The sequence below is a fragment of the Octopus sinensis genome, linkage group LG14, assembly GCF_006345805.1.
Source record: "Octopus sinensis linkage group LG14, ASM634580v1, whole genome shotgun sequence".
Lineage (NCBI taxonomy): Eukaryota > Metazoa > Mollusca > Cephalopoda > Octopoda > Octopodidae > Octopus > Octopus sinensis.
The window spans coordinates 49,119,316-49,135,021 of record NC_043010.1 but is presented as its reverse complement, the minus strand read 5'-3'; the positions used below and the strand labels follow the sequence as shown (position 1 = coordinate 49,135,021).

The 15,706-nt window shown below is 35.0% G+C and overlaps 1 protein-coding gene across 1 annotated transcript in view; it reads left to right on the top strand.

Annotated features, from left to right (window-relative positions):
• LOC115219481 (lateral signaling target protein 2 homolog) overlaps positions 1–15,706 on the top strand; it is a 134,874-nt gene that overhangs the window by 105,036 nt on the left and 14,132 nt on the right. Inside the window, exons 3-6 of the mRNA XM_029789654.2 lie at positions 3,419–3,568; positions 4,760–4,812; positions 11,725–11,814; positions 14,126–14,215. Of these exons, the coding sequence (XP_029645514.1) occupies positions 3,419–3,568; positions 4,760–4,812; positions 11,725–11,814; positions 14,126–14,215 (383 nt within the window). The remainder of the gene's footprint in view (positions 1–3,418; positions 3,569–4,759; positions 4,813–11,724; positions 11,815–14,125; positions 14,216–15,706) is intronic.

Sequence of the window (15,706 nt, the reverse complement as noted above, 5' to 3'; positions counted from 1 at the left end):
ATACTTCACAGTACTTGTTCCAAATCCTTACATTCTGAGTTTAAATCCTGTCAAGTCACCTTTGCTTCTCATCCCTCCAATATTGATGAAATAAAGTACCAGTCAAATACTAGAGTTGATATAATCAGTTCCTCTAAATTGCTGGCTTTGTGTCCCAAATTAGAACCTATTTCAGATGGTCGGTTGGCAGGATGTTAATACATTAGAAAATTGGTTTGTGATATTTGTTCTGGCTCTTTGTATTCTGAGTTCCAATCCCATCAGGGTTGACTTTGGCTTTCATCTCGCCAAGACTGATAAAACAAAGTAATAGCCAAGCACTGAGATGGGTTTAGCCCGACTGGCCGTTGTGCCGGTGGCACGTAAAAGCACTCACTACACTCTCGGAGTGGTTGGCGATAAGGAAGGGTATCCAACTGTAGAAACTCTGCTAGATCAAGATTGGAGCCTGGTGCAGCCATCTGGTTCGCCAGTCCTCAGTCAAATTGTCCAACCCATGGTAGCATGGAAAACAGATGTTAAACGATGATGATGATGATGATGACCTCCCCCAATTTGTGACCTGTCTGTCTATATTCAGAACAATTATTATCATAGGGTTAATTGAATCTCACAAAATATTTGGCCTTGTGCCAGAATGTTAGAAATCATCACCATGTTTATTATTATTTTAACATCTGCTTTTCTATGCTTGTATGGGTTAGATGAGGTTCATCAAGGCAGATTTTCTACAGCTAGGTGCCCTTCATGTCACCAGCACTGACCTGTTTCCTAACAAGATAATATCCCCCCCCCCACTGGCCAGACATGTTTTCACAGAATATTGGAAATGAATGTCATTCATTTACAACAACCATGTGATATCAAGACGGGGAGTCACATGCACAATAGATTTCTTTTAGTTTCTCTCTACCAAATTCACTTGTAAGGCTTTCGTTGGTCTGAAGCTATAGCAGAAGACACATTCCCAAGTTGTCGTGTAGTAGGACTGAACCTGAAACTTTGTGGTTGAGAAGCAAGCTTCTTAACCATACATCCATGCCTGCACCTGTTTAGTGTCATTTTTAGGTCTGTGATATAAGCAGAATTGGTAAAGTACGACATTAAATGCTTTCAGTTCTTTTTTTGTCTCCTACATATTAATTTCAAGTTCCAAGAGATTAGATTATGCTAGCTCATATCTCCAGGATCATTAAAATAACTACCATGAGTGTATGTGTGTGTGTGTGTATGTGTATATATATATATATATATATATATATATATAATAATAATAATAATAATATAAATTATATATATACATATGCATATATGGGTACAGGATGTCACCAACTGTAAAAAACATGAAATATGAAAACAAACAAGTTAAATATGCAAACGACAGAAAAAATGGAAAGCAGAGCAAGTAAACACAGAATGACCCTTCATCAGTTGTCGGCTGTCTGTCTACTCCTCATTTCAAACATTCAATGATAGTATGAGTCTTCAAAGACAGTTGCTCCCATATATTCCAAAATAAAATTTAGGATTTATGGAGTGTCAAAGTTGGGAACAAAAACAGGGCAGTGGAGACATACAAGGAAACTGAATGAAAACATACATGGAGGGTCTTTAGACCAGAACGAGAGGAAAATGGTGAATGCCGGGAGAAATATTTTCTTTGAAAAGAGAAGAGAGAGAGAAAACGTCCAGTCCTTTGAACGTCTGTGCAGGAAAAGAAAGATGGACGATGGTCACGTGTGAGCAACAAGAGAGAGAAAAAGAAAGAGGGGGAGAGAGACAGATAGAAAATGATGAAGGGGGAGAAAAAGAGAATTAGAAAAGGATGGGGGAGAAATCAGTATAGAGTCGCATCAAAAAGGTTAAGATAAACTTACTTTGAAATGGATGCGTGGTGTTCAATTGAATAATAATATAAATAATATAAGGGTTATTCTCTGTATTTACTTGTCCTGTTTTCCATTTTTTCTCTCATCTTTGTATTTTATGTTTTTTACACAGTTGGTGACGTCCTGTACCCATATATATATATAATATATATATATAATTTATTTAATTGAATGCCACACATCCATTTCCAAGTATACACACACACACACACTGTAATTGAGTCACTTGAACTCTGATCCTACCTTGTACCACAATATAAGAAATCTCATATTTCCGATGAATGTATCAAAATCAATTTGATGCCTTGATCAGTTATCTATACTATTTGTCTGACACACTGTGACTATTTCTGAAATCCTTTTAACCCAAGTTAACCTTGTCATGATTTTGAAGACAGTTATATAAATAGGGATAACAAACATACAGAAGCGTCCAGTTAACCTTTATTGCAATAAATAAACCAAATACAATGGTTAAATAAATACAACAAGCACTGTTTTGTGTCCAGTTAACCCTTATTGCAGTAAACAGACCAAATACAACTGTCCTCAAACAAGGACAGTGGGTTAAAATGGGTTAATACACACACACACTATTGTTGTTGTTGTCGTCTCTACCCACTACATTACTTGGGTTTTAGTGACCCCTTTGACCTTGTATATACTTCATTGCATAATATAATTTGTGCCTACCCCCATAGGTACATATACATATGTTATCAGTATATTTATAGACAACTCAATGTGTACATATCAAAAATAGCATCTATTTCTTTGCAGAGCATAATTTTGATTTCCAGAATTCTGGGTTAAGGACCTGTTATGCTTCCACTGTATCATTCTTCTCAATGAGTTATTAAGCAAATATATAAAGCATTATTTTGTATATTGTCTGTTCTGGGTTACTTTACTTCTATTATATTATCTATCATATGTTTATTTTTGTGCATTGGATTGTGTCAAAATATAGTTAACTACACAATCCATGCTACAACACCGGGCTATTAATTTATGTAATGAAAAGCAGCATTTCAACCTGCTGATCATCTGAGAGTCACATTCGTCAGACAACATACGTAGATTTATACATTGTAGATTTTTCTGGGTGTCTCTTCGTTTGCCATTTTCAAATCAGTCTGAAGCAAAGCAATTTTACAACTGTTTCTCCAGTGCAGTATAGCCAGCGACCTGGCTAATATATTATACTAATCCAATTTATTGTATTAGCCACAAGTGGGTGGATATTTGGCACAGAATGGTCTTGACCTGTTGAGTATATTTCATTTCTTACATCTGCTTTTAAGCTTACAAAATTTTAATTTATAAACAACATATCACCCCACCTTCACCTGTGGTGAGCTTTTGACAAGTTGCCATATTAAGGGTGCAGAGCTTTGGCAGCAAAAGCTACACATGTTTTCTTTTATTATGTATGAAAACTGTTTTCTTTTGAACATTCTTCAGATATTTGAAGAAAGCACGAAAATAATGATAATTCAAATTGTATAATTGTCTTTTGTTTATTGCAGTGTTTAGCTGCAGGATCGACCATAATGAATCGAGAGGTTGAAAGTGCAAGTATGCGACCTTTGGCCCGAGCACTAACCAAAAATCTGGATAGTTTACGCAGTATATTGCGGGAGCAATGTTTAAAAAATATCAATGTCTACACAGAACGAGTAAGTGATTTTGAACACTTCATATGTTTCCAACATTTTTTAAGGTCAGCAGAGCTAATTATTGGGGTTTTTTTTTTAATGCTCCAAGAATGTAGAGGGTTTTCCCATAACCTGTGTAAGAGATGCTTTCATCTTGGTGATAAAAGATGGATGAATAAGTATTTCTTCTTGCAAAATTCAATTCTACATTTTCATGAAATAATGAAAGTGAATGAACCAATGAGGGAGCCCCTCTATGAGGTTGTTTGACCTGTTAAAAATACCAGCTCCCTTTCAAATAACACACTACCATCTTTAGAAAGAAAAGCAAAAAAAAAAAAAAAAAAAAAAACACTACATTAGACAATGTAGTCCTAGATAGGCTGTCTACATAAAAGATGGGATGATCACAGCTAGCACACCTTTGATCATAGTTGAGCTGGGCTTAAAAAATCAACAGTCAGTGCTTCAAGATGTATGTAAAGCTATGCAAGGGACAAAATCCTGCCATTCTGTATCATCATCATTGTTTAATCAAGGCTTTCCATGCTAGCATGGATTGGATAGTTTAACTGAGTTACTGGCAAGCCAGTAGCCTTAGAAATGTAAGTCCACTGAAAACGATAAATATTCAGCAACTCTTTCTTTCTTCTAAGAGATTCTAACAGTGGGTCTTTTTAGATTTGAGAGTCAATTATGGCTTTTTGTTTCACTAGTTTTTTCTCTCTTTATTGTCAAACGTACTCAAATTATATATTAGCAACAGAAGCAGTATTAATCCAGAGAAGTAATATTTATCCTCTCTTAAACAAGATTTGTTAGAACAAACTTTGCTGTGGTAGTTACCATGAAAGAAACTCTCATATTGGTTTTTTGGTGCAAAATGCATCCTTGTATATATTGCTAGCAAAGAGATAAATCCTCGTCACTTTCAGCATCAAAACCACCAGATCATGTGATTTCGACCTTGTTTGGTCTTGTCAATGATGGATGCTCGACCACTAAAGACACCAGCGATTCATTTCCCTGCCAGCGATATATAGACAGTGCCAGAACAGGTGCTGGTGTCACAACTAGTTAGCTTGTTAAAAAGTATATAAAATTATTCAAATTGGAGAAACAAAAAATGGAAACAAGATGTGTTTTAAATATGAAGCAAATGAAAATATTAAGATTGTAATTCATCAATTTCTCTTTGCCATTTTATTTCAGATTAAAGAGGCATTGACGATATTTGATAAATTGTTTGCTGAGTTTGAATTGAGGTATGGCATTGATTGTATTATTTCTTCATTTGAAAGGTTTTGTTTTGCTTTTCTTATTCCAATTGCTTCCTGGAAGTAATGCATGTTATAACAGCTGTACTGACTGTTTGGGTTCAGGATATTAAGTAATGGCAGTGGTGACAGGAGCATATCTAGGATATAGTATAAGGTCTTATACAATAGTACATTACTTCACATTTTCTGCTCTATTCATGAATACATGTCCTATAATTTAAAATTTATAATTTAAAATTTGGCGTTAGGAAGGGCATCCAGCTGTAGAAACACTGCCAGATCAGATAGGAGCCTGACGCAGCCTCCTGGCTTCCCAGACCCCAGTCAAACCGTCCAACCCATGCCAGTATGGAAAATGGATGTTAAACGATCATGATGATGATGACATATTTTATATTAAACAATGTTCAAGATAAACTGGAACATTATCTCTTAATTCTAATCTGAAATCATCTCTAGTTCTCTGATACAAAAACCTGGTTTTAAGTGTTTAGGTTTAAATTGAAATTTTATGTAATTGTATGTAAGGACTTTTTCAGTTCCGAAACTCAGATTAATTATACCCATAAATGGAAGAGTTTGGTGATTTACTAAAGCCCTCCAAGTTCATGATTATTTGAAAATTGAAGCACAACTCTTTGTCCTAAGTTCACATCCCATCAGTAGATGATGACTTGACAGCTCCTGCTCTCAAAGTGTGGGGCCTTGTGCCTAAGGTAAATGTTTTTAGTTCATGAATTACATGTAGAAAATGAGAAATATATGGGAAATAGACAAATATATGTATATGTATATAAATTAGGGAAGAACCAACCTTTTATCAATTCAACAATGAAATAATAATGATATAATTAAATTATATCATATAGAAAAAAATTAGATATACAATAAAAACATATACCAATAATTAAAGTATAAAATAATAAATAAAAAGTATGTAATTAGTAAAAGGACATATATAATACATGTATACATATAATTTTGGTCAAGTTATCACTTTCCTGAAGATCCTGTGCATTTACAGGTGAAACTGAAAGTGGCAAGAAACTGACTCAACCAAAATGAAATATTATTGATCTCTACTATGGTATTGAGTACTCTTTTTTCCCCCGACATTTAACACAAATGGATATATATATGTGTGTCTTTGTATATATGTATAGTGTTGAACTATATTAACAGTATGCTCTGAATGTGTTATTTGGAAGTCAGTGACATTGTAGTGACAGTACTGAAATATTTTGTTACTTTTAAGTGACTCTTACTATTCTAACAGTTTCATGAGAAGTGTGGCCATAAACTGGTTAATAAAATAGTTTATTTGAAAAACAGGTAATGCTTAGCAACAGGATGGTTAGTTAATAAAATAGCACTGAATCTCTCTGAAAAACCAAGTCAATGGGATTTAATTTGAGAGCGATACGGTCAATTCGGTTAGTTATTCACTTTTAAAGTTTCTGGATTTGCGCCAGTTTGAGAAAGAATAATTATAACTTTTTTTTTTTTTATTACAAGACAGTAAAAATTATGTTAATGAAAATGTGATAGTCTTTCTATTTCCTCTGTTGGATACCAGTCTCAGGAAAAAAAAAAAAAAAGACATGTAGACTTTGTATCACTTGATTAGGTTTTGCAGCAGGAAGTTCTCATCAACAGAAAGTTTCAATTAGCATTTTAATGCCACTCGTTATTAAATATGCTAACACTTTGGTTGGTTGGTTGGTTGCATTAATGTGCATGAATGGAAATGTGAAGCCTGCATTAAAAATAGAATAAATGTTTATATATATATATAAAGTTAATCCAAACATGAAAACACAAAGAGAAAACACAACAACGCGAGGACGTGGAACAAATATAGTATTATTGGACGCTCAGGAGAGAAGGAAAGAAGGAGGGTTTAATATTTCGAGCGGAGCTCTTCGTCAGAAACATAGGAAAAGGAAAGATCCAAAGAAGGGAAGACGGAGGAAAAAAATCGACAACGGTACACACGCGGTTACATTTTCAATATATATATATATATATATATATATATATATATATATATATATAGGTACAGGCACAGGTGTGGCTGTGTGGTAAGAAGCTTCCTTCCTGACCACATGGAAGGCACCTTGGAAAACAGATACAGAAGTTCCCCAACTCCTCATCAGTTGTTGGCCAGAGGGTCAGAATGTAATTTTGTGCCTTATATATGTGTGTGTGTGTGTGTCTTTGTTTATTCCCCAACTTTGCTTGACAATCAGTGTTGTATTTACATTCCCATAGCTTAGTGGTTTGGCAGAGAGACCGGTAGAATAAGTACTAGACTTAAAAATAAGTCCTGTGGTCAAATTGTTCAACAAAACCACTTCAAGGTGGTGCTCCAGCATGGCTGCAGTCAAATGACTGAAACAAGTAAAAGAATTAAATAATATGACAAGCTTCCAGTTTCCATCTACCAAATCCACTCGCAAGGGCTTTTGGGCAGCCTAGGGTTATAGCAAAAGACACTTGCCAAAGGTGTCATTCAGTGGGACTGTACTGAAAGCTGATTGGGAAGTGAGCTTCTTACCATGCAACCATTTCTACACCTGCGTATACAGGTGATTAAATGCAATTAGGCTTGCACATGTCTCATACATTCATCTTGCTCTTATATACAAAAACGCACACACACCTTTTACAGAATAACTCATCGTCCCCACCCACTCATTTTCCTACTTTCTATTGATGTTCTGTTAAATGTCAAGTTGCATGGTCCAATGTTAAGAGCTGATAGGATTGTTCTGTGTATTTACTATCACTATTAAAATCACCGCTTGACACAAAGTTCAAACTGCTGCACGTGTCACCTAGTGGGTGCGTACACACGCATTCGTGTGCACATCTGTGTATGTGACCATGTACATTCTTGCGTGTATTTGTCTGTGCATTTGGATACGTAACAGATTTCAATCCTTGTTCGTCTGCCTCGTAAATAGTCATTGTGAATATGCTGAAAGTCCTGTATCAGTTTTAATCTTTGGTTGAAACAATTGCTTGTGTCCTTGAAAAAAGCCTAAGTATCTATAATTAGATTTTTAATGCTCATTACATTAAATATGTTAACACTTAGTCAAGCTGTTTTTTTTTTTTTATGTAGATGGTGTTTCTAAGTAATTAATCTCACTCTTGTATATCTATTTTTAAAATGTTATTTATTCCTACACTTATACAGTATTGTACATCAATTACTGATTCTCTCATCACTGCTTCAGTAAATGCAATGAAATTGATGCTTAGCTGAAGAGGTGTAATAAAACTGGAGGAGACCTGTTGAGTCAAGTGCATGTACATGAACATCGAACCAAATATCAATGGAAACAGTAGTTGTGATACCTGTGCCGGTGACACATAAAAAGCACCATCCGAATGTGGCCGTTGCCAGTGCAGCCTCCACTGGCTTCTGTGCCGGTGGCACATAAAAAAGCACCAACCGATCGTGGCCGATGCCAGACCCCTCTGGCACCTGTGCAGGTGGCACGTAAAAAGCACCCACTACACTCGCGGAGTGGTTGGCGTTAGGAAGGGCATCCAGCTGTAGAAACACTGCCAGATCAGACTGGAGCCTGGGGCAGCCCCTGGCTCCCCAGACCCCGGTCAAACCGTCCAACCCGTGCTAGCGCGGAAAACGGACGTTAAACGATGATGATGATGTCTGAAGTTGTCTCTTGTACTTGGAAATCACTGTGTTAATTTCATTTCCTCATTATGTAATTATTTTTGATTAGATTTTTATTTTTTAATGTTAATTCTGAGCTTGTCGTCTGTGCGTTGTTGTGTGTTTGTCCACCATCAACACTTGGTTTGTTTAGGTCCCCATAACTTAGCTGTTGGGCAAAAGAGACTGATAGAATAAGTACCAGATTTAAAAAAAAAAAAGAACTGGGGTGTATTCATTCAACTAAAAATTCTGCATGGCTGCAGTCTAATGACTGAAACTTAAAAGACATAAAAAGAATGTTAATAGCATCAATCTCACTAGTCTAGGAAGATCTATGAGTGGAATTGGTATTGCACTTTCCAATAAGTAAGAAGGGAAGAAAAATAAACCCTTCAGAAAAGGTTTCATAGTTTAGTCAGTAGTTTAGTCAAGTACAACTTGAATTTAGACTTATCCTTTTCCAGATATGGAAGACATATACTCATCCTCATCTCTTCAGCAAGTCACCTGCTCCTGTTCCATGATCATACTTTCACATCCCTTAATACTATGCCCTTCTCAGTTGAGGCATCTTGTCTCATGAGTACTTGATGATCTGACTAGTGCTGGTGGCACAAAAAAATAAAGAAAGAAACACCCTCTCTACCCCACCCCTCTCCATCCCACCCCTCTTCCCAGTACATTCCCAGTACATTCTGTAAAGTGGTTGATGTTAGAAAGGGCATCCAACCATAGAAACCATTCCCAAGAAACTATTGGAGCTCAACACAAGCCCTCTGGCTTGTCAGAATCTTTCAAACCACCCTACCCATGCCATGTTAGATGATGATGATCTGAGAAATGCAATTTATTCATTCTAATAAGAAAAGTTGGTTCAAGCTGAACACCAACTGCCCATAACTGATGTTTAAATTAGTAACCATTTGATAGGTGCGGAAAAAGTTTGTTTATAAGTTTGGTGCTTGTATGTGTAACTTGTGATAATAAATGGGTGTTGCAACCTGTCCACTTAGTTTTGTGATTTTCTACTGTTATAGTGGTGATGCTGGTGAAAATAGGCATTCAAAGATCAAATATTTTTGGCTCTACCCGATGAAATAGTGAAAACAAGCTAGTGAGAGAGAAATACATGTCATTGCTTGGCCTGTGATAAATACCTCCCAAACCTCCTCAAACCATGCTTTGTTTATGTAAAAAATGGAAAGGAAAGCCATATTTGATAACATAGTTTTGGAATACGCTGTCTGAAAATAAAATAAGATTGTCACAGCTACAATGAATTTTTATCACAGATCTCCTCATTTATATAATAATAATAATGAAATTATTGTATACGGTGCTCAGGTGCACCTGATGCTAAAAACCAACAACAACATATGATACTCCAACTGCCTTTTGAATGTAATATGATCACCTGAGGTTGGGAAATTTTTTAGATTTCCTTCCAGATATAAAGCTTAAACTTTTCTTTTGATTTCATTGGAAGGTAGTTGAAATGTTTTGAAGTCTCTAATGATGTAGGTAAATATATTCCGTGGTATTTTCAAACCTGTAAGATAGACTACAAAAATGACTAATTCCCAAGCCATGCATAATTAACTTTTATGTCAGATTAAATATACCTTGTAACCTAACCAGGAAATTTTGCTTTTCACTCAGATCCATTTTCCTTTATTTTTTTTCTTTATATATGTATGTAATATATATATATATATATATATATATATATATATATATACACACATATATATATAGACATACATAGCTTGTTCTTACATTTGAAATCGGTATATTTTCTTTGTTTATTTTGAATTATCTTCACCATCTTATAAAGCTGCTGTTTCTCTCCACTTACCACACACTACATGCAGGTAGAAGTCTAGTATTTAATTACTAGCTGTACTAGTTAGTATAGTTCATTTAGAGAAGGCTTTATACTAATCCCCACCAAGTAATGTACCTCCGATGGTGTTTTACTTTACCAACTACACACTGTACACAGGGAAGGTTGTAATTTTGTCGACCAAATTACTATGGTAGGTTTTTTCTTTTTTTTTTTTTCTAACTAACTCTATCAGTTCACCAAGTGCTTGACCACAGCTAATCAGCACTGGTCACTGGTAAATATTTTAACTATCATGCTGTTAATTTACCCCTTCACTTCTCCATTTAACATAGCAGAGATACTTTGATAGGATGTGGTTTAATTTTTTTTAATTTCTTTTAATTTTATTTAATTTTTTTAAAGTGAAAAAAAAAAAGGCCTAGATTCTGAGGGTAATTAGACAAGGGTAATTAGACCTCAAGCTGAAGTATGGTGGGTGATAAAAGCTTTGCTGCATTCATAAAACTACATTTTTGTTTTGAAATAATAATACTGTGTGTATTAATGTTTACATATATCAGTAGTTCTCAACCAGATTCCATATGGCCCCTGAGGGTCTATATAAGATTTTGGGGGTCCATGTAACGAAATAGTAGATTGGGTATCCACAATAGTATTCTAAATAGAATTCTGAAAAAATTTTGCTTTAGGTGTATGCTTTGGCATTTACTGCAAGAAACAGCTAGGTTTCTTTCTCTAACATTTTGCATAGCTCAAGCGACACAAGTTAATGTATGAATTACAAAATAAGAATTTCTAAAGAAGTTTCTTTAAAACTAGTTTCCAAGTATTTAATGGCTATGGGAGACCACTAGGATAAAATAACAATCAAAGGGTTCCATAGATAAAAAATGGTTGAGAACCCCTGATGTATATAAATATAAAACACTTACATGCACGTGTAATTGCATGAATTGTAAAACTGCTCTGTTAGCAAGTTATGATTTATAAATGCTGCAAATACACATAACCTGTGTACACTTACATAATTTATACACACACTGACATACATTGTATTACTTTAAGATTTATTGCTTCCTTTCTGCATTCTGTCATGTTAATTCAGTTGTTTATTCTCTGCTGGTTACAAATATCAAAAGAATTAAATTCTAGTCAGAAAACACAGCGACAAGAGATAATAAGCTTTTGGGTTCTCATCCTCATTGTTCAACATCTGTTTTCTGTGCTGGCATGGGTTGGACAGTTTAACAAAATTGGACTTAAAAATGTGTCAAGCTCCAATGTCTATATTTCCTTATATGAGTCAACACACACACACACACACCTATATATAATAAAGTTTTCTAATCTGTTTATCTTTTAGCTACGTGAGTGCAATGGTTCCTGTGAAGACAATGAAAGAATATGATATTTTGCAAGAGGTGACTGTATTGTTTTCAGAAACTGTGCATAGGTGAGTGGAATCACTTAATTATTTTGTGACCATGTCTTTGAAAATAATAAAGAATTCAATTTAATGTATGAAAATGATTAACTTTCACCTTATCTGGAACAAAAGCTAACAGAAAGAATTTTATGGTGGATGGATTTTGATTTTTAAATTTAGATATGAACTCTTGAACCTTTTAGCATTCAGATTACTCTGCCAAATGTAATACTTCTTTAGTCACATTGTTTTGAATTAAACATGCATTCTTGTAGCTAAGAGATTTCAATGAAATGATTGTTTTTTTTTAGAATGACATTGTATGGTAGGTGTGAGAGGCTGGATTTAGTTGATTTGTACACAAAACAAGCTGCAAGTTGCTTGTTTAAATGTTAAAGGTTAAAATGTGGTTTCGCCTTATAAAACTAAAAGCAATATCAATCAGGTTGATATCAAAACAGTTAATGTTCACTTGAACAAATCAGTATTTTGTTAGTTGAGACACTTGACAATCTCTCATTTGCAGTGTTTATTTTGTCTCAACCCTACAAAGCTTAAATGCAGGCAAGGAATGTTTACATGGAAATTGATGAATATAATTTGCAAGGAATGTAGTGCAAACATATCTGACCAAAGACCCAGTCTTTGGTAATTTGGTAATATGACTGCTTGTAGGTGAGCTGGCAGGAATGTTAGCACACCATGCGAAATGCCAAACAGTATTTTGTCTGTCTACGTTCTGAGTTCAAATTCCGCTGAGGTCGACTTTGCCTTTCATCCTTTCGGGGTCGATAAATTAAGTACCAGTTGCATACTGGAGTACATCTATTCAACTGGCCCTCTCCTACCAAATGTCAGACCTTGTTGCCTATAGTAGAAAGGATTATTATTGGTGAGCTGTTAGAATTGTTAGCACACCAGGCGAAATGCTTCGCGGTATTTCGTCTGTCTACATTGTGAGTTCAAATTCGGCTGAGATCTACTTTGCCTTTCATACTTTTAGGGTTGATAAATTAAGTACCAGTTTCGTACTGGGGTTGATCTTATCGACTGGTCCCATCCCCCCAAATTTCGGGCCTTGTGCATAGAGTTGAAAAGAATATGACTGTTCGTAGTTACAAGTTTGTCATATTTTTCTGTTTTGAATGGTGATATCTCAAGAAATATATTTTCTTTTCCTCTTTATTATATTGATGTGTTAAGAATAGGAATTAACCAAGTCTACAGGTGTTGCAAATAGTCTGAGAAGTTGATATCATCACTGTGTGCATAATATCTAGAGCAGGGTTCTCCAGATTGCTACTCTGCCATTTGGAGAATATATTTTTGAGTTATTTTCCTCACATGCCTTCACTAATTGGAAAATATTGACTCCAGTACATAAATGATTGAGAACTTTGATCTAGGCATTTTTATATTTTCTATCATCACGGTTTTGACACCTGTCTTCAGTTTTTATGTTAAAATTACTGCAAGTCTGACAAAAGAAGATCTATCTGTTGACTTCCTCACCATTTTGTAACCTTATATTTATTGAAATACACAGCCTAATTAATCATCATTTTAGTGTCTGCTTTTGTACGTCTTCATGGATATGATATTCTAAAACTAAGCAATCATGTCATTGAAATCGCAAAGCTACAAGGTAATGCATGACTAATTCATATCAATGTGAATAAACAGACGTTAAACTTGAGAAATCTGAATGCTTTAGGGTTAAAAAAGAAATCTAAAATATAAAAAAATATCAATTTAATTTTTGATATTTTACATGTATCATGTAAATGGCAGTAAAAATAGTATTGAGATTGTTATTGCTACAGCTATTCTTTTCATAGTTGACACTTCACAAAATGCTCATTTGCGACATAAGTGTTATTCACAAACACTAAGTCCTCACAGAGTTATGTACCTTACCAAAAGGGTGTCACTGAACGGTTGTAGCAGTATCATGTGAACTGTAATCCATCCACCTATCTCTGCCATTGTACTTCATATATTTTCACAAACAATTTTTCTCTCCAATAGTTTTTATATATTTTTAATTTTCACACACTAATTCACATGAATGCACATTTATACTTTTATAAGAATTTCACATTAACTTCAAGAACTCCCTCTCTCATGGATACCAAACAGCAGGTTTTAATGCTGAATTTCTATTTTTTTACCTCAACTATCCTCAATGGTTAAAATGGATCAATTTCTAAAACATTTGGTTACAAATTAAGAAGATAGATTACTCTTATGTGTGCATTCATTTGGAGACAAAAATTAGTTTGTTGCAATTTTGAGTGTCATTCTGTAATTAAAGAGAAATTTTAAAATTTTTTTGCAGATCACTAAAGTTAGGTCTTCTTACTCAGGAAATGATAGATGACTACGACCCTGCACTAATGTTCACTATCCCTCGATTGGCTATTGTTTGGTAAGTACATAAGACCAGAGATTACCAATAAGGGCAACAGCATAGCATCTCTTTCTCTAGTATTTGTCGCAAAACTCCTGTGAGTCATTTTAAAATGATGCATTGCTTTTTTAAGAAATTTCTTGTAATATCTTATTCTGTATCTATTTAATATTGAAAAAAATATATAGAAAGATGGTGAGCTGGCAGAATTGTTATCACACTGGGCAAAATGTTTAGTGGCATTTCATCTGTCTTTACCTTCCAAGTTAAAATTCTGCCAAGGTTGACTTTGCCTTTCATCCATTCAGGGTTGATAAAATAATTACCAGTTGAACACTGGTAAGGCAGAAGTATATATCAGATATCAATATGAAAATTTATCTGATTTTTCCATTGATTCTGTTAGCCTTTGCCCTCATTTCTCTAGTAATTCTAATTTGTTTCAAGAACGTTGAAGCTATTTTCTTAAAGTAATAAGTCACTGCTTCACCCCATCCTAAGGCTTTTGTCTAAACTTACTATTGAAGCCAGCTGGAAGAAACAAACCTATATTGGTTTCTTATGACTGACTTTCAATGCAAATTCTTCTGTTAGTGTGTAAGTACAGATGTCTGTTGTTTACAACTTATGACCGAGACAGTAGCTAAGTCCTGAGTTTACCTGACACAGTAGTTTTGATAATTGAACTAAAAACTGTTCACACATATAAATATGTGAAATCTCGGTGGCAGTGGCGTTTCTTTATTGTTGAGGATGTTTTCTGAGTCTAAAACCCCAGGAACCATTTGCCAGTGAGTTTGGTTAATGTGGAGAAAGAGACAGGAGTTCAGTCCCCTGTGTTCTTAATCTTCAAAGTTTCTGTAACGATGACTCAAACTGTATTGAGATGACTGATGGCCTTTATGATTACAGAGAGGTGATGTAGTCTGTCATACCTTCCTGCACTGAGGGAATGTGCCAAGGAAGACTGAAGTTGGTGACATGGGCATCAGTAGGATTTGTAGCTCTTGGTCGAATTTGAACTATGGATGCAAAGACCCAGAACAAGTATCTCCTTTTCTCCAACAATTGCTGCCATCTCACTACCCTGTACTGGTACTTTATTACTAATCCAGAAGTGATATAAGAGAAAGTTAACCTCAGCAGGATTTGAGGTGAGAGTAGAGGGTGCCAGAACAAATGTTTGCGAGACATTCTATCCAATGCTTTACTGATCTTGGCATATATGCTTGTGTGTCTTTATATATATATATATATATATATATGGAGAGCACTACGTCAGTTGCGACAATGAGGTCCCAGCTGATACGATCAACAGAACAGCTTGCTCGTGAAATTTACGTGTAAGTGGCTGAGCATTCCACACACGTATAACCTTAACGTAGTTCTTAGGGAGATTCAGCGTGACACAGAGTGTGACAAGGCTTGCCCTTTGAAATACAAGTACTACTCATTTTTGCCAGCTGAGTGGACTGGAGCAACGTAAAATAAAGTGTCTTGCTCAAGGAT